The sequence below is a fragment of the Neopelma chrysocephalum genome, unplaced genomic scaffold (assembly GCF_003984885.1).
Source record: "Neopelma chrysocephalum unplaced genomic scaffold, ASM398488v2 Primary Assembly neopelma1_59, whole genome shotgun sequence".
Lineage (NCBI taxonomy): Eukaryota > Metazoa > Chordata > Aves > Passeriformes > Pipridae > Neopelma > Neopelma chrysocephalum.
Window position 1 is genome coordinate 6140676 of NW_020897714.1, and position 20470 is coordinate 6161145.

General features: G+C 39.7%; 1 protein-coding gene across 3 annotated transcripts in view; it reads left to right on the forward strand.

The window, feature by feature from the left end:
• The window catches only part of SYT1 (synaptotagmin 1), a 364604-nt gene extending 344350 nt beyond the window's left edge, over window positions 1–20254 (forward strand). For all 3 annotated transcript variants that reach the window (XM_027679772.1, XM_027679770.1, XM_027679771.1), the window contains 2 exons: window positions 12840–12973; window positions 17148–20254. In XM_027679772.1, coding sequence (XP_027535573.1) covers window positions 12840–12973; window positions 17148–17354 — 341 coding nt within the window. In that variant the 3' untranslated portion in view covers window positions 17355–20254. The remainder of the gene's footprint in view (window positions 1–12839; window positions 12974–17147) is intronic.
• The last annotated feature ends 216 nt before the right edge of the window (window positions 20255–20470 follow it).

The following is a 20470-nucleotide window of genomic DNA, read 5'->3' on the forward strand; positions in this document are numbered from 1 at the left end:
TTATTGTCATGGTAGAGATAGATATAGAGTTAAGATTGTTTGTAATGTATTATAGTATTTATTCACGTGTATAGTCTTTGTAATATATTCCTTCCCCCCATATTGAGTCTCGTGTTTTTGTCTGGAAAACCCATCTCACATGGAGTTGAGATGTGGGTGGGGGGCTAGGAATCAGAATTGAACTTTGAGCCTACTGAAACCATGACACATGGGTTGCTTTAGGTTTCATGTATGGGATTGGTGGGGTGTGTGTTGAGACAGTAAAGAGTTTGATCCTCCAAGTCATACTAAAATTAGGTGCCACAAATAGCCTATATGAATTCCCAAACTACTTTCCAAAATCCTGCTTAACAGACACTAGATGAATTGGAAGGCAGGAGAAAGGGAGAGAAAGAGAGCTGTTAAGTATTTTCTCTAAATAATTCTGAATGCATGTTTTTGTCAGCTAAAAGCAACACTACAGCCATGTATCTCCCTCCTTCCATTTACATTTTTTCCTTAAAGCTTAAATCTAACATTAGATGAAAATAATGAAAACAGAATGAGAACTAAGATTTATATAAATATAAACTTCTCAGGTAGAAAAAGTACTGAGTATTATTTCAAATTGAAACTGAGAACTGGATGCTGATAGACTCCCTTTATACACGCAGCCACTGATAAATGAAATGTAGTTTGAAAGTCTTGATATGTTCTTAAAATAAATATCAACCTGGATAAAGCATAACTAGCATTGGTTTTTCAGCAGTGAAGAGTTCAGATCAGGCTGCTTTACACCAGTAAGTAAGACTGTTGTAAGACTGTTTTTTCTATTCCTTCTGTACTGTAGCATTCTTGCAGTATTAGCTCTCAGTGCTATTTCTAGTTAAATCATCTGAATTAAAAAAACATGTCTCCTTTAGGTTGTTTGAGACTGAAAACTTACCTGAATGAGAAGAACAGTTTATAAAGTAGAAGCACTAGGTTTTTATTAAAAACAACAGAATTATTTTGTGGTATATTGGTTTGCATTTTTCTGGTGACTCATTTGTATGAGCTAAGGTAATTGGGTGTTTCCCACCCTTTCTATCATATGTAGATAAAACACCCTGCATGCTTTGCTTTTCTTTTTTTGCTATCCTCTGCTTCTCCTCCCAGCTCACTTAACGTTATGTTGGATGTGAGGGTATGGGATACAGGGTCATGACTGAGTTTGCTGCATTTGAAGCAAATTCTCATGTGTAAAAAATATGATAGTTTGGTGGGTTTGATCTGATGCAGCCCTTATAACTCAGTTTGCTAGTTTTTGAGCGTGTTCCTTCTAAGCCTCTGTGGAAGAATATACAGATTACCCTTGAACTGGGTGTATTCGCTTTTGTCCATGTAAAGACAATCACAGTAGTGCCATGCTGACATGCAGTCAAGCTATAAAATCTTACTGTGGCAATGTTGACATGGAGAGTCAGTAGCACAAAATGTATGTTCTTGCTAGAGTCAATTGCTAATACACTAGTTAGACCAGCTTTTGTTTTTAATAGACTTTCTCTGTGTTTCAGGTTTGAGTAATTCCTTTGAGTGAAAACTGCCAGTCACTCCCATGTGGTTTTCTTTATTACCCAGTAATACTGGAACACCTATCTGTCCTCAATGCAGTTTGAGATTAGGACTTGTTTTGCCTCATAGCTGCTGGATTTGGGGTTTGGGACCTTTGTGGTGGGTGGGTTTTTGGGATCAGGGAAGTAACCAAAAGAGGAGTATGTTTGTTACCAGTCAGAACTTTATAAAAGGGAAAAAAATGTGTCAGCTGTGTTCAGAGGAAAGAAATGAACATGGAAGGTTACTCTCTAGGGCACTAAGTCTCCATTACATTTGTCCTAAGTAAAGGTGTCTCAGTGCTCGGCCATGGCAAAATACTCTTCTTGAATAGGTGTTATCTACACTTCTTTCTGACTGGCATTACTTCCTTTCAGTCAGTTCTTTCTATTGGCACAACCTTTCATGACATGAAAGAAAGCCCTGTTTTGGTTTAGTTTTTTGCTTTCTTCCAGTTATTTTTGGGTGTCTTTCCTTACCCTTGTCTCTGTGTGGCACAGTAATTTTCATTCCTAGCTATATAAGCCCGGAAGCACAGAGAAATATTGTCATGCAAATAGAAATTCTTGACTAACCAAACCTTTTAAATCCCCCTGAGTTTCTTTCATTCAGGTCCCCTAAAATCTTGATGTTCACATCACCACTCAGCAGCATCACCTACTGGGATTCCTAAAGTTGATGCCTTTCCAGTATATATGTACTATGCAGTATATATCCTCAGGAGCAGAGGGTTAAAGATGCTGATCACACAGGCAAGGTGAATGAGGGCACTTAATGAACCTGGACCTGGCACCAGCCTTCACTCCACTGAGTAGCTGAAAGGAGCACAAAAAATACAATGTTATTCTCGGCAGAGCAGACTGAGAACCCATTTCACCTATATTATAACCTCATCTTGCTCTGTCAAGAGGTGGGAAATGTAGATTTGGATTCCATCAGCCAACAGAGAGCTCTGGAGAACATTTCCTAAATCAGCAATAAGCAGTTTAACCTCTTGGCTAATAGCAAAAGAGGGGTAGAAAGCAAAAGCCGGTGTTTAACTGCTTAATTTTCTAAAAGAAAATAGATAAACAAAAAAAAAACCTAAGCTGGCATAGCTGTAGGAAAACAGTGGAGACTGGAAAACATGAAGTGTAATTCCTCTACATCATACTTTACTCAGGCGTATTGAGGCAGCTCTCCACCCAGGTGTCTGCCCTTCCAAATCCCAGCCTTTGTCACCTGATGCTCCCTATGTGCTCACTTTTTCAGTCTGATTTTTGGATTGCAGCCTCCACTTGGCAGCATATGCCTCAGTGAGGCAGGGCAGTTCTGCCCCCAAACCAGCTAGGACTGAGGGACTTCAAGGTACTTACTAACAGTCCAGTGCAGTACATCATTATGTACCCAGCTGCTGTTGTTTTCTGCTAAAACATCCCACAACGTCTGCTCTTTAACCTTGGGTTGTTTGGGATGTTCTGTATTCTGTGCTTCTGCTTTCTCTCTTCATTCTCCTGCCTGTTGTTATTCTGCAGTCCATATGTATTCCCCTTCCCTCCTCCCAAGTTCGCTTGAGGACAGTCTTTTGAATCTCTCTAAGCCTCTATGTATTATCTTCTGGTATTTTCAGTGCCACCAATGTAATAAATAAAAATTTCATTTTTTTTTAACTCTATACCATCAAAAGGCATTACCTAAATTCTAACTCAGCAGTCTGCTGGAATTTGCTGCCTGAGGTATTGCCAGTTTGCTTTGGTTTCAGTCTGGATTCCTATACTGGAGAGTCTGCCTATATCAGCAGCCCAAATTAATACCTCCCCACCATTTGATATAAATGCCTCCTTCATCTTAGTTGCTATTGTATTCTTTCTATTTGTATACAAGCTTTACATTACAATATGATTTTTTTATTTCTTTATTCCTTATCTAAGATTGCAGGTGTCCTTCTCCAGTATGTTAACATTTTAAAATGTCATACTGTCTCTCCCCATTCCTAACTATGTTCAAGCTTCGTGAACAGTCAGTTCCTTCCCATTTGGTACAAATGCAGGGGAACAAGGTTTACTGCTTTGATGCATGTAGTTTCCATGTAATCACACAAGATGCTTGGTTGAGTTGCTTTGCTTTTCCACAAGTTTTCTGTGTTTACCCACAGCCAAAACTCAAGGTGCATTTTCCTGTTGGTGCAACCCCATTTGTTGCACCTTATAAAACTATTTGTATTACCTGTATGTAGCTGTGCTGAAATGAACCCTTTGGATACAAGAGACAGATCAGCTGCCCTTGCTCTGGCAGTAAACTTAATCATAAGCTCATAAGCACTAATTTGTGCTGTTTTTAAATAAGAGTTTTGGCTTCCTTTTTTTTTTTTTCAATTTTCTGCTACTTTCCCCATCTGGCACTATAACATTTGTTATGTTCCAGTTGGAAGCGCTGTGGGTGGAATTTCAGACTTGAGAGCTGGCTGAATAGCCCTTAGGCCACTGTGAATGTTTCTGTTTCCACTATCAGCTCTACGTGTTCAGCAACCTCAGTTTGGGATTTTTGGGTGAGGGAATCATCAGCTGTCTGTCTGTTTTATAGCACCTCCTTCTTCTCAAAGCTCCCTTGTTCTCTGAATTCAGCATTTCAATAGCAACTTGACAGTCATCTAACTGTACATCAGTGCAGAGTTGTTACTTTGAGACTACTTTGCTACACTCTCCATTTAACTCTTTCCATTATAGGCATTCCCCATCATAAAAGGATTCCTAAACTCCATTATTCCTATGAGGATATGTCTAATGTTATTGAATGTGAAATTACAAATGTTTTCATTTATAAATTACCCAGTCTTACAGCATCTTCTTTTGAAGATGCTGATGGAAATAAGTAATCCAAAGTCATCTAACTTGTTACACCATGACATATAATATGAGCATAAAAGGGCCCGATGGGAGCGTGCTTTATGTGTGTGTGTGTGCACTGCATGTGGAGCAGTCCATCCATGGGGCACAGACAGGCATTAGCAACTGTAGTATGAGTCTTTTTAAGCTAAACTGTTCACAGCTATCATGGCCATTCAGACAGCCCATTTGGACTGCTTGCAGTTTATCAACTCCATTCATGGCCAGTACCCTACTGGGTGGTGTTGGGAGAATCTCCCAGGCACACCACTCAATCCTCAGCCCCATAATAAACGTGATTTTAAAATGTGTTTTGCTGGAGTCAGGACTGGCATAGATTCTGCACAGAAACCTACAGCAAATACTTCTTGCTACCTACCTCTCCCTTGTATTGATCAAATACTGGCTACAGCTAAAGATTTGGCCCATAACATCAAGTAATCTGCAGCCTGGTGGGGTTATGGAAACTATGATGAGAGTAGCTAAATACCAACATTAGCTGAGAATTAGACATTATGTAGCAGATAAGCTTTAAAAAAAAATAATCACAACAATCCTGTTTTTAAGGAAATCTGTTTAGAAAAAAAACTCACAAACCATACATTTTATGCCACAAGAATTGTTTCTAATGAGAGTGTTTTCCAATATTTCTCTTGAGACATCAGCTGCTCCATAAAAATAATGTCCCAACTTTAATTTGCTCATTTGTGGAGGAAGGTAGAAGGCCTAAGAGCTTGTGTCAATGAATATAAGCTATAACTTCTATGCAGGCTAGAAGGTACCATAGCACCTGTACTACTTCTTAGTCATTGTACCATATATTGTTTCTTCCCCAGATTGTTTCTTTCCCCCTCTGGCTTTTCTTCCTGTTCAAAGCTTTCCATTCATCTGAAAAATACTAGTTCAGACAATCCAGGCACAATATCACTCTAAACTCATTATTTCAGAGACTTTAATTAACCCCTCTCATCCAAGCAGGAATAAACAGAAAAAAAAATGTCAGGGGAAATTATCCATGGCCTGGACGCCACAGGCATCATGTGAATCATCCCTCTCTCTCAGGAGGAAGGATTTATATGCCCACAGAGGAAGCATGTCCCATGATTCTTGGGAAAAATCAGCAAATCTATGGGAACTCCCTGGAAAGTGTTTCCTGTTTTGCTTTGCTCTTAGAGCCCTGCTGCTTTCCACAGCACAGCTCTGGCATATGCTGCTGTTACAAAGCCAGAAGCATGCAGGTATTGCTGATGCTGTCAGCCTTCATCCCAGGCAGAGTCTCTATAGAAAATTGAATCTTTTGCTGTATTAAATGGCTGTTCTCTCTGCTGCTCGCCAAGAAGGCTTTATCTGAAGCCTATTTGTACCAAATAGGAACAGGTGAAGGGTGCAGTATTGAATCCAGCCCTGCTCCAGCTCCGGTCTAAGGCCCTGGTTTGGTCTTTCCTCAGCTGATTATGGCTCTTTAGCATGGAACTAATGATCCATCCTGCAAGTCACCTCTGTCCTAAATGCATTTTCACAGCTATTTGTACAGCTGCATTTCCAAACCAGATTTTCTTTACTTCTTGGATCAATTTCCAAGCTCTTTGGGAATTCATTCTGCTTCCTGGAATGGAAACTCTACTGTCTGCTGACACCTTTGCTCTAAATGTCAGTGATGTGTGCTTTGGCATGGGTTGGGCCTAAATTTTCTTCTGATGGGGGAAAAAACATGCTAATGAGCACCCAGTTATCTCAAACATTTTGAAGACAAAAATACAGCTGGAGGCATTTCTGGCATCATATTTCTTCTCTGTTTCTACATTTTAGTTGAGAACATCTCATTACAGTGTTTTGTCATATGAGACTATTCAGCTGTATCTATGACTAGTTTGTTCTGGCTCAATTTTTTTTCCTGTTAATCATGTTAGGCTTACTCAAAGCTTGTAGAGGGTTTTCTATGATCCCACTGCACAGAGCTGCATGGCATTTTTTTCTTTAAACCATTAAGCTCCACACACACAGTCTCGGGACTGTATTTGCACACCCAATCAATGCTAGTGTTATTCCTATATCATTTTTCAAATTTATCAACTTCTAGGTGTTTTCTTTTCATATTTTGATTAGATTATAGAAGCCTTAAGATTATTTAAAAAAAGATGGGCACTGTCCTTCTGTTTGCATTCAGAATAAACCGTTGTATTAAAACCATCCCAAGCCAAGTATGTTGTTGATGCTTTTTTGCTGAAGATCCATAAAAATGGAAATTTTTGTGCTGAATTCTCTCCTACCTATATAGAAAATGATTTTTCATTGATTACTGATCCCTATACCAAACTTTTTGTCTTAAAACCCACTGAGAATCAATTATTCTCAAGTTCCACCTTTTCCTCACATATTGTCATTTGCCACAATTTTCTTCTCAAGTTGTAGTATTTTTTTGCCACTGTAAAGTTTGCTTTTGTAAAATCTCTAACAATGAAGTCCATCTCGTTTACACTATGTCTGCAACTAGTCATTATTATAAGAGGGTTCCAATTGTGTGTATATATATATGCCTCATGGTCCAAATGACTCCAGAAGTCTTGATACAACATACCATTTCAATTATCTTTTAAATAATGTATTGGCATCTGATTGCAAATTTCAGGAAAACAAAATGTGTCAACTGGTTCCCCAGTGCTTTAAAAGCTGTTCAGCTAGCCTCCATTGAGACATTACTGTAAAGTCTACAATGCACAATTAGTTACGAATTTTACATCTTTTTAGCATTCATGGGTAGACCGTTAATGAGGGAATAAATAGCACAATTTTATTTAATCCCACAAACTCGTTAAAATGAATTATTAAGCAAAGGACACACAGCTATTCTGTCCCCTTCGGCACAGGGACATCTGGATGCAACATCCTTTCCTTCAGATAGATGGGTGAGGTCCAGCCACAGATACTTGTGGATGTAATGTGGTTCTAAATCCCTGTTTACTTGAAAAGAATAAAACTGTTTGAAAAAACAGTGATGTTCGCTCATGGGGAGAAATTAGTATTTTGGGGTACAATTTATTTGAGTAAAGATAGATATTTACTCTGGAATAAGATAACATCCAGAGTACATAAAGAAATGCTTATTTATTTTCTTTGGCATCAGATGTAGACATTTCTACATGGTCAAAAAAGTTCTGCCCTTTAAGTGCCAGGCTAGGCACTTAACAGACAATTTTTCATTGCAGGGCTGTAATATCAGTTCTGTCATCCTTACTAGTCTCAGTTATTCAGTGAGACTATTTATATATTAAAGTATTACTCAGCATGAGTAATGGTGTCAGCACAGAGGTTATGTTGCAGGTAGAGAGGAGAGATGTTTCCATTTGCACTAAACCTCATCTCACAAAAATCACTGTAGACTGACACTTCCCAAAGGTTCTGCTTTCTGTTGATTAGCATCCCTTCTTCCAATAATTGACTCCAAGCAGTTCTGCTTCTGTTATTTGGTGGAAGAGAATTATTCAGAGATTTATTCATGAAATCACAAGAAAGTCTGTGCTTAGGTATCAGGTTTTCTGTATGGAGTGCAAGCAAATAGATTACTGGGGAGTTGAGGGAGTTAATGTCATGGAATATAGGAGACTGTAACTGAAGATAATGCAGTGGTAGAGGGGCTTACATGTAGAACACAGAAGAATGAGGAGAGGGGAGAATTAGCCAAGACCAGGATACTTCAAAAAATAGGAAGTGGATATACAATCTGAGGATAAACTCAGCCAAAATCTCTAATAGCCCATCTATTTACTTGAGCTGGACACCCTGTTATGATTTTAAATGTTTGTGATAAGTAAACTTATTTAATACTTTCTTCTGAAACAAGAAAAGAAGAAACATGGTTTCAGTTAAGTGACATCCAATTTGTATTTGGATTGGCACAACAATTTTACACTCAGATGAAAAAATATTAGAATATTTTATCATATGCCCCCTTCTGTGCTCCATTTGGTACCTCTGCCACTTACAGTTCTGCACTATGGTGGTACCATTTGAATCTTTCCTACTAAACAACTGGCATTTGACTGAGCCTAACTCAAATCCCCAGAGTGACAAACAGAAGAAACTGATCAGAACATGAAAAAGAAACCACAGAAACCTATCTTCTGGGTCTTGTCCCATGGTCATGAGTTCTCTGGGGTCAGGTTTTGCTCTAATACCAGCATGAAGACAGAAACCATAGAAAGTCAATTAAAAGCATATCATTTAAAGTAAACATACACGTAGATGTACAAGCGCTCACATATACTGATTTCTAGGTTAAAAATATTTTTCTCCAAAATATGGATTGTTAATCAAGATAGGAATATTTCTGCATCACTTTATAAATCATTACTGTACAGTTCCTAATCATGGCTAGGCTTCGCGAACGAAGATTTGGGAAGGGCTCTACCCACTTTTCTTGCAAGCGCGTTGGTGGCTAAAAAGGCCAATACGAGAAAGGCATGTCCGGTTGCAAAAGGCACAGCAGAAAGACTCCTTAGAGGGTATATTCTGCAAGGCTCGATTCTTTCTGTGTTGTCTTTTCTCCTCAAGGGTGAACCTGCGTGCTTTCTCAAAAGCATCAGCAGCGTTATAAATGGTGTGTCTCCAGGCCTCCCGATTAGAGGCCAGAGTAGACCAGTTATGGTGATCAATATGGCCAAGGCTGAGATGTTGCTTCAGGGAGTCCTTGTATCTTTTCTTCGGAGCTCCTCTCTTGCGGCAGCCAGTGGCAAGTTCACCATAGAGCAGGATCTTAGGGAGGCGGTGGTCCTTCATCCTGGAGACGTGCCCTGCCCATCGCAGTTGCGTTCTCAGTAACATGGCCTCAATACTTGTGATTGCTGCCTGTTCGAGAACAGATGTATTGGTCACATAGTCTGACCAGTGGATGTTAAGGATTGTACGGAGGCAGCGTTGATGGAAGCGTTCTAGGAGACGCAGGTGGTGGCGGTATATGACCCATGATTCGGAACCATATAAAAGAGTAGACAGCACTATGGCTCTGTAAACACTGATCTTGGTACTTTTCTTCAAGTGTTTATTACGCCATACTCGTTTATGGAGTTTTCCAAAAGCACTATATGCCTTCGCTAACCTATTGTCTATCTCCCCATCAATCTTACCATCTGAGGAGATGAGGCTGCCTAGGTAATTAAACTGTTGGACTGATTTGAGTTCTGATTGGCCGATGGTGATGTGGGGATGATGGAAGGCTTCCTGAGGTGCAGGCTGATGGAGAACTTCTGTCTTCTTTAAGCTGACTCCGTCCAAGCTTGCTCGGCCCTGGCAGATGAACCTTAGGATTAAAGGGTGGGTTCAGTTCCGCGCATACTGCATCTCACCTAAAAAATCCATTGCGCAGGCTTGAAGGCTTTACCCACATGCAAAAAGTCCTGTAGCGACGGGCGAGGGTCAAAACGGCAGGTGAAAGGTGCACTGGGAGCTGCAGACTCAACCCTGCATGCAGGCGGTTCAGGATATTGGTCATTTGAGACTGACGGAGATGACAGTCTCTTGGGGCAGCACCCTGAACGACCAAGCAGCCTTTTCAAGGACAGCACTGCTTGCTCCACTCAGAGAGGGGCCTAGAAAAGGTGGCCTAAACAAAGCTCATCTCCACCTTCACCCGGTTGGTTAACCGCAGACCAACGGGCATCTTCTTCCAATGCGGTCGCACAAAGAGCAAAAGACAAAGGCATGCACCTGCCTCCAAAGGTGTACCTAAATTAACTCTAGCATGTTGGAACATCAGAACCATGCTCGATTCTGCGAATAGCAGACGTCCTGAGTGACGTTCTGCCCTAATTGCCCATGAACTGGCCCGTCTCAACATTGACATTGCTGCTCTCAGTGAAGTTCGCCTTCATGAGGAAGGCAGCCTCAGAGAACATGGTGCCGGTTACACACTCTTTTGGTCAGGTAAGTCCAGAACCGAAAAACATCTCTCAGGCGTCGGCTTCATGATCAAAAACTCTATTGTCCCTAAACTCGAAAATCTGCCGACAGGTCACTCTGACCGCATTATCTCCCTACGCCTTCCACTAAACAACAAGCATCACGTTGTCATCTTTAGTATATACGCCCCAGCTCTCCAAGCTGACCCTGCTGAAAAAGATAAATTTTACACTGACCTGCGCTGCCTTACCCAAAAGGTACCAGCAGATGATAAGATCATTATCCTTGATGATTTCAACAGTTCCTAATGGACATATGAATAATCATCAAATCTGTGTATATTGTCTGTGCACAGGCACAGATCAGTAAAGGATTGGCTTATATTGCCTGCATTTATTTTAATAGAATTATTCCATTCTAATCCCCTTCATAATAATGTCTTACTGTACTGTTTAGCCTTCCAGCTCATTCTAGTTACTTAAATTATATTTTGACAGCATCTTATCTCATTTTCATATCTTAACATTCTACCACTTATTCCTTGACTACTGAACTTTCTTAATATGTATTACCTACACCTAAACCATCATTTTCATGTTAACACAATTTTGCATTCTGCATGGAGCCTCAGCAAAAGTGATAAGCTTTTCTCAAGTATCAAGTAATGTTGAAGGAGTCCAGAATTGCCCATTTTTCGATCTTCAAAACCCTGTGTGTAGTGATGTTGAACTCAGTATTAAAAAAAAGTAGACCTCTGTTGGCTTTTTGCTAGCATTTTGCTCTTCACATGATACTCCTTAATTCATTGTGCAGCCACACGGAACCCTTACAATCCCCTGTCTTGCCTCAAGCATAAACCTACTCAAATTTAATTTCTGTTTAAACTTGAGTCTTTTGAGGGGGAAGGAGTCTTAACCCTCTGTTACAGAGAGTTCACCACAGACATTGAGAAGCTATTCCAGCTGTTTCAATCTTACTGCTAAAATATATGCCTATTTCTAAGTTAGAATTTGTCTAGTTTCTTTTCACAGCCATTAGATCTTATTTTACCTTTGTCTGCTACCTTCATTGAAGAGTCCACTACCAAAATTATGCTCCTTTCAGAGGATGAAGTCACTCCAGTAACTTAACTATCCCAAACATCTGGGTCTTCCATGGAAAGGCATATTTTGACTGTAGAAGAGTGCAATTACTCTTCTAAACGTTAATTTCATTGCACAAAATTTCAGAGTCACAAAGCATGGTTTGCTCATAGTAAGTACAGTGTTCATTTGTGCTTCTTCTGTAGCCCTAGCCTTTTCTCAAGAGGGAAAGGAGAAGCCCTCTCCTTTGATAGTTTGCATTCAGGCTCTTTATGCTGCAGGTGACTTGTGGCTGGCAGGCACTTTACATAGCCTTTACCATGTCACTCGAGGGAAGGCTTGCCTTGATCTGCAGCACAGTTCAGCTGTCTAAAGCCAAAGAGATACCTACCCAAATTTTTCTGACAGTACCATACAAGTTGTTAAAAACGATGAGCTTGAGATGTTTCAAATGGTGCTTTGTAGTACTCCTAAACAGAAAAATAACTGAGCTCAGTGAAGGTACTGCTAATTAACACCACCATGGAAGAATGCTAGTTAATTCTCTAAACAGCCACATGGCTCTTGTAACAGATTAAGGACTGACAGCACTATTCTTTAAAGCAGGCAAAATTTCCATTGAAATTCTAATCACCAAGATACTTCTTCACTGCTGTAATGTCCATGAAAGTTTTGCTTACACAAGAAATACCTGATTAGGTACCAAATGAATTCTGTTACTTCACCACCAGAAGTCGTTCAAAATAACAATGGAAATTCAATAGCGAGTGGCAAACCGCATTTGTAAATTATACTGATACCACGGCCTCCACCTTACTCTGGTTGCATGCAGCACTAAGGTCGAGAGCTGGTATTTAAGGGGCAGAGACCCTTCCTGCACAGCAATCTGGCCGTGTGCAGACCCATGGACCCTGCGCTGTGTCACAGCTCACCACCAGGAGCTCACAGGACGGAAAAACCATGGTGCAGCACCTGCCCAAGGAACAATGGGAATAGCTTCCAGGAGGTTGCAGAGCATCCAGACACCCCAGCCCTGTACCCATTGTATGTGCATTTGGCAGCACTCACCAGTCTTGGGAAAACCACCCCACAACCCATTGCTAAGAAATGCTTGCAGTACATAAATAATGTTAAAGTAAAAACATTTCCAGGATGGTTAATGAGCTATGGAACAAAGTTAGATGGAATTTACCTCTCCTTCGCCATGTTAAGGAGATAATGCAATAAATATTTTGTACCTTTTTCCATCAGGAATGTGTCACAATCATACAGGACTTTTTCTATAGTAGAAATTAAGACTTTGTTTAAATACAAGCTGTAAGGGTTTTCTTTTTTTTTAATCTACTCTTACATGTGTGGGATTAAAATTTATAGAAAAGACACAGAACTATCCTTCTAAGCTCTACTTCTTCTCTTGAATGCTTAGATCCCTATGTGAAGATCCATCTGATGCAGAACGGTAAGAGGCTGAAGAAGAAAAAGACTACAATTAAAAAGAACACTCTGAATCCCTACTACAACGAGTCTTTCAGCTTTGAAGTACCCTTCGAGCAAATTCAGGTAATATCAAACAGTGTTTTGTCTTCCCTCTCCATTCCATTTCTCAGCACTTATAAATATTTAACAGGAATCTTGTTAATTATCACGTGTGCATGCCTTCATTAGCACCTAGGTGCCAATCCTATGCTGAGTGTGACTGCTTCAAGAGGGAAATGATAAAATGCAAAGTACTTATGAAGTTTTGATTCATCAGTGAGAAATGCATAACTGACATTTTCTGTCAACAGAAATGGATTTTGGAAAAAAAAATCCACAGGGAGATAGTGAAGGAATGTGCCAGCAAAATGGTATAGGGATAAAAGAAAAGGCATATATAGCATTTTTTTCCCCAAATTATTTGAAATAATAAATTGGCATCCTCTGTTAAATTGTGTTCCTTACGCATTTATTGGCCCTGTTCTTTGAAAGCACTGCAGCATACCTCTTAAGTAAAACACCTAATTCATCCACAACTTTTTTTTTCAGTTATTCACTACACTGACAACTTTTTCAGTGATTCCTACGGCCCTTGGAAAAAGGCATTTGAGAATCTCAGGGGTCAGTACTGCTCTCTTGGCACCTCAGGAGAGCTCCAGCAGTTGTCCAGAGCCTAAAATTAAGGGTCTCAGAAACCAGCACAGTGAGCTGGAAGTCACCTACATTAGCAGTGGGAAATACCAGGACAAGGCATTGTGTAATTCTTTTCAGGGACTGTGACCTGCCTTTTGGCTACTAGCAGGCAAGTAATCTCTCATAAGGGAGATGTTAACTAATCTTTTATCGTAAGAGAGCAGCTCTTCTTAACCATCTCAGGAGGCATGTGAGAAAAGAACTTCATGGTGGCTTGCAACCCACCCATGTTGCCCCAGAACCATGGAAATGTTAAGCAATCCAACAGCTTTTCTGGGTGGAGCTGAGTGGGAAAAATGTCCTTTCAGGGGTCTCCCAGTTTGAATGACCATAATTAAAATATCTGGTAATACATCCTTTTGTGGCTTGTAAGAGAGGGTTAGGTATGAGTCAGGTGCCAAAAGTTTAAATGGGTTTAAATGGCTTGGACAAAATTGAGAGCCCCCTCTGGATTAGATGAGAGGATGGTATGGGTTTTCACACTCTGTATCTTGGATTTTGATAGTAACTGTACTGGAGAGAAGGTCAGGAGCCAAGGCCTACATTTCAAGTAAAACTGTGTGCTTGCGTTTTATTGACTTGGTACTGACAAACGTAATAAAATTAGACAAGGTGAGGCAGTAGGAACAGTGACTTGGATGCATGACTAGTCCGTTTACAGTTTCCTCATGCCCTTCAGCATAAACAGGTGTCTATGGACTCTAGGAATCAAAAAGTGAGAAATCCAGTGGGGCCTTATTTCCCTTGATTTTATGTGCTTGTGAAAGACCTCATAACAAGCATCAGAGACCCAGAGGCAAAAAAAAAAAGATGAATCAAATCAAGTCTCTTTAGCAATCTAGGCAATGAATATTTTGATTTCCAAATAGGGACAAGATTGAGGAACTGGAATGGGCACCTCCAAATAACCAGATAAGAGCTTTGGCATGGTTAGAGGCATTCTGTAGGTACTTGACCATTTTGCCTTCTAATCCTAAGTCATTTTTGTAAGGTTGATATAGGTCCTTTAAAAAGTATTGTGGTTTAGATGTTCAAATTTTTGTCTTTTTTTATATATAATTTTATTAGAACTACTTTATAGCTCCTACTTGAGTATATAGCCCCAATTTTAAATCTGCAATTATAGACTTTGGTCATATGCCAATGTATTTTGGAGTTAGTTATAAAAGACTGTATTTAGAAGTTTCATTATGGATACTGAAGTGATTTCATCATTAGAAAAACACTTTTTAAATTATATTTAGACTTAATATGGTAAGGATCACTGGGACTTTTGGGAAATTCAAGTAAAAGTCATTAAGCAAACATACAAATTTCTTGATTGTTGGAGAACAAAGAGAAGGGAGGTCATGAAGAGAAAGCAGCTCAGTAGCAGTACATATATATAATTTTAAATGAGCCAAACATTAACATTTTCAACAATTTAATAGAGACTATGGATTCTGGCTCTTAAGGGAAAGAAAGTGATGTCTTTAAGGGTAATGGGAGAACACTACTGGGAAGTCAAATCCTGTTGCTACAGGCAGATCAGGCACGTGTTTTGTCACAGCAAAACAGACTGCCTCTGTAGGCAGCAATGTCTCCAGGCCCTTTCAGTCCAAAGGGCTTAATCACACTGGGAAACTGCTAATCCAAGTGTTTATTAGGAGAGGCAGTGCTTTCTACTAGCACCTCTTGGGTTTTGCAGTACAGCTGCTCCTTTAATATATGGTACAAAGGCAGAGAGATGCTCACATTTCTCTGTAGGTTTAGGCCAGACACCACGAGGTGAGAATCATCTTGGAGTTAATCATCTGAGCTAGCTGTTCTTACATTTTTATAGAGCAAGGAAAAGGGTCTTTCATTTACAGTGCTCATTTTTGTCTTACAATTAACACTAAAAACAAAAATCCAACAGTAACTAGCCCCCAAGCTTCTAGGCACAGCAGGCAAGCATTCTTTGTACTGTAAATAAATAGTCTCATGCTTACTTTTTATATCTGTAATTGTACTATGCATCTAAAACATAAGTGTTCGTTTGGGGAGGTACCATTAAAAGAGAGTGTATTGCAAACAGCAACACTGAAACATGATTTTGGCATCTAGAAATACTTGCTTCAGGATATTGCCTTTATCCTGAGTGCTCTGGGGAGAGAGAGTCTTGAGTTTGATGTACACTTTTGTCACCAGCAACTATATAAATACTTTAGTGCCTGTTGGAATCATCTCTTTCTCTGGCTCAGTGATTTGTACAATCCTGTAAGGGAATGGACTTTGTAATATAAACCTCATGAGCCTGGTCTTGCTACTTTTAAAAAATAATCCTATTACAAGCACTGAAATTAATCATTCTAGTAAGAAGTCCAGATTGTAGATATACTTAAAGCCTTAAGTTTAAAAAACTGATTCCTGAGAATAAAACGTTTTTCTAGAAGAAATGTTTTTCAGGGCTTTTCTTGCTCCTATTCAGAAAGCTCACACTGTAATAAGAAATCAGGAAAAGAACTGTATGTCCATGTTTAAAAATAAAGCTCTGTAAGGAGAAGTGTTTACAATTTAGTAAAATCAGCCCAAGGCTGTGAACATCTTAGGTGCTGTTGGGGAAGAACACCACTCCACTGAAGGAATAGCTGTATATGCTCTTTTGACAAATATTAAAGACCTGAAGGAGAGGAATGCACACAAATGCATACCCAAAGCTTGGCTTGAATATCTCCCATTGTGCCCCAGTCTAAATGAATGGAAATTTGTCTGTGAGCTGTGACAGATGGGCTTGCACAAACTTTGTGGGACTAGTTTAACTCTCTTTGCCAGATATCACCATTCCTGCAGAAGTAGCACTCCAGCATCAGCTCATAGGCACTGCCAGTATGTCAGAGCCCCGAGACAGTGGAGTTTTCACATCTTTTCTAACTTTCATGAGCATGCAGCCTATTTTCTAGACTTCTTTATAAATATACAGAATATACACGGTATACATACATACTTACACGTGCACATGCACACACCCACACACACAAAGAGAGGGGTACGTGTGTGTGTGTGTGTGTGTGTGTGTGTGTGTGTGTGTGTGTTTAGTAAGCATAAGGGCTATCTTCTGAATTTATCTGCAAATACCTGACTAGCATGCTGGATGGATGGGTAAGAGTTGTTTAGAAGCAGAAAGGCAACTAACAAAATGGAGCACAACATTGCAAACATTAATTTGGGGTAGAGCCATTTCTGAGCTTTAGCTGTTAACTTATTTACTTAAACAATAATGATATGTTAAATTGTACAACTTTTGAATTACCTTACCTGTAAGTTGTTAATCTGTTAAAGGAAAAACAATCAAACCCCAATGTCCATATGAAGCTCTTTGATGCAACGGGGCGAATTATAGGTTAACAGGGAGGTTGTAAACTTAATTTGATTTGAAAGGCTTACAAAGACAAAAGTTTGAATTTGCTTCTCACTAGGGGAATCTGCTCAGGGTGTCACACACACCCCTCATGGCTTCTCCACTGTGGTTGTCTCTTCCCACATTCATGCCTGCCCACCTTCCCTTTAAGGTCACGCTCACTGCTCTTTCTCTGTCTCATTGTAGAAAGTGCAAATTGTTGTGACTGTTTTGGACTATGACAAGATTGGCAAGAACGATGCCATCGGGAAAGTCTTTGTGGGCTACAACAGCACTGGAGCGGAGCTGCGGCATTGGTCAGACATGTTGGCCAACCCCCGGCGGCCCATTGCACAGTGGCACACCTTACAGCCTGAGGAGGAGGTAGATGCCATGCTGGCAGTCAAGAAGTAAATTAAATTAAATTAAATCATGAAGAAGAAAAAGAAGAAGAAGCCTTTCTGCATTTGCCCACATAGTGCTCTTTAGCCAGTATCTGTAAATACCTCAGTAATATGGGTCCTTTAATTTCCAGCCATGTGTTCCTGACACAGATCAGTTGTACTTTTAAATTGCCATTTTAATTTGCACAAATTTAAATGTAGAGAGCCTTTTAAAGGCGCTTCATTTCACCACTGCCCCCCGATCAACTCTTCTTTTAAGCAATATGATGTGTAGATAGAGCATGACAGAAATTATTTATTGTATCACACAGTTGTATATATACACCAGTATGCTGAGAATTTATTTCTAGTTTGTGTATTTGTATGTTGTAAGCGTTTCCTAATCTGTGTATATCTAGATGTTTTTAATAAGATGTTCTATTTTAAATTATGTAAATTGACTGAGATATAGGAGAGCTGATAATATATTATAGGGTAACTATTGTATCGTCTGCATTCCAGAAAAAAAAAAAATCCAACTTGTAAGGCACTAGTAGTGTTACACTGACATCTTAAAGGACAACTTAAATCTGAGCTTTCAACTGGACCATCCTAATAACACACTTCACATCCACAGTGAATCTTGGAGGGGCAAATCCAACTGGGTAGACATCTTTCACAGGCAACTTAGCATGATCTGAGCAGTTCCGTGGCTGACCTCAAGGAGACGTAGCCAGAAGCCAGGATACAATTTTTTTGTATATATTCCAAAGCAAATACATAACAGACTGAAATGGCTTTAGATTGAAAGTTGAGGAAGCAGTTCCATCGGAGGCAACAATTTCATCTAACATAAAAAGACCATTGCAGAGGTTGTGCAGGGAGGGGGAGGAGGGAGATGCAGCAGTAGCAAAATGCTGCCCTGAAGAGTAGCTCTCCATTATCACCTTTATACAAAATTTGCATACTGTGAATTCCATCCACGATTTCACATTATAATGAGTTTGCACATTAGAATTTGTAACAAAATATTTTATTATACTAACTCAGATTAGAAGGAATGCAGAATATTTTTTAGACACAGCCGTGTGAGTTTATTATACAAAATAGTTTCATGGTAAACAGACAGTATTGTAATCCCATCAGAAGATGACAAAATTTAGCCATAGTTCTAAATGCACTTCAAAGTAAGCCAAAAGAGAACAGCTAGTGACCTTTTATATACTATTTATACTTAAGTTTTAATTTGTCCTTTAAAAAAAAAGTGAAAACAAAGAACAAGTTCTAGAAAACTGAAGTAACCTCTTCTGTATACTAGATGCTCGTTTCAGGAGGAGTTTTTAAATGTTTTAAATGTTATTATGTAGTAAATGGCACTATTATGAAGCTATTAGTCATTCCATAAGAGTCTTGAAAGACTGCTCTGTGTATCACTGTGACTGCCGTGTGTGCTTAGAAATGTAGTTTTCTCAGTGGATAGCAATCAATTTATTCCGTAGTGATATTGTAATAATACTGCCATTCCCTTCTACTGCACTGCCGAAGGAACGCGTAGCACAAGCAGTTCTAGTTATTATGGACCAATTTAGAACTGGAGAGCTATGCGGGGGACAAGGATGCTATAGTGAATGGGTTGACCACGCAGCATTTTGTCAAGCCCTGTGCAATACTCTACATTTCAACTGCCCTCAACCCCTGCTGCTTTATGTAGACAGTCATCTTATAGCTACCCAGCATGTCATCTCTGCTCGTACCATCTCATCAAGTCATTTAGGGCATCACTTCTATCTCATGTACCGTCCTTTGAGGCCCCTCGCTTATCTTTCCAAGCTGTGAATATATTTATAATTCTTCAAAGAGCCCATTATTTTCAGCAATGCAAACTACCCCAGAAATGTGGAAATGCTATTGCTTTTGGAGGGAGGCAGGAGGATTAACCATTAATGTTCTTACCAATCTGCTGCATCTAACAGAAACTACTGAAACAACAAAGATGAATGTAATCAGAGAACTGTGCACTGAAAACTAAATTCACAGCCTCCCTCAAGGCTCTGCTTCTGGGAGAGGTGTGACAGCCTGAGGGGTCAGTGCAGCGATGGCCAAGCACCACTGTTTTTCAGTACTTTCAGGGTAAAAGCAGCAGCAGCAAAGATGTGGGAAGAGAATAAAAGCCTGGATCTCTCCCCACCTCCAAAAGTGAGATAGCAAGATGCATTTTCTTTCTTTTTTTACATGAAACACAGAAAAAACACAAGCGAGACATTTTCTGATAGAAACAGGCACATACATGCAAAGCATCAAGCTGGAATATTTTAAAATCTTATCCTTAAGGACCAAACCCCACCAAAGAGAAGAAGTAGACAGTCAGCTTTCCAGCCTATGAGCTTCATGGTCTCCAGCTTTCAGTTGTTCATTCAGGATAGCTGCAAGTTCAACATGCCAGGACTGACTCATTGTGTTAAGGTATTCTTAATGCTTTCTCTTCCTACACTGCCAGACTGAACATCACCCTAGAACTGGTTTGTAAGGTACGATGATTCTCAGAGACTGAACCTGCCATGTGACCAAGATGACATTTTCATCCTCAAAGAAGCCACATGTACCTTTCTGACAAAGCTGTGTGAAGTATTAGAATCTGATGCTGTAGAAAGATCCTAGTTGCCTTTGTGTATATTTACTGCCTGCTTGAGTGTTTCTCTGTGTGGGTTTTCTCTGTATCTTGTAGAAATGTTTGGGGTGTTTTATCCTGCCATATCGCTCGTGGCCCGCGAGCTGACAACTTTAGCCGTATTTTACCTTCATTTTTGATGAGGTGGTTTATATTTTGTTTCACTTTGTGTAGTGACTTCCCACAGTAGAGTTTTCCAATTGTCGTTAAAATAACATACATATTACACAGATATTCAATAAAAATGTTTTATTTCCTGTTGATGTTCTGGCATTTCTCTTTTGATCTAAAACTTTGAAAAGACATTTCACTCCAGGACTTTCACATAATATCATACACTTTGAAGTATCACAAGTGAAATAGCACAGCACTTTTTGAGGGGCTGTGAAAAGCTGCTTTCATCAGTAAGATGGTCACAGCCAGCAGCGCTCCAGTAGATGAATTCTTCACCTCTATTGCAGATGAAGGACTATTACTTT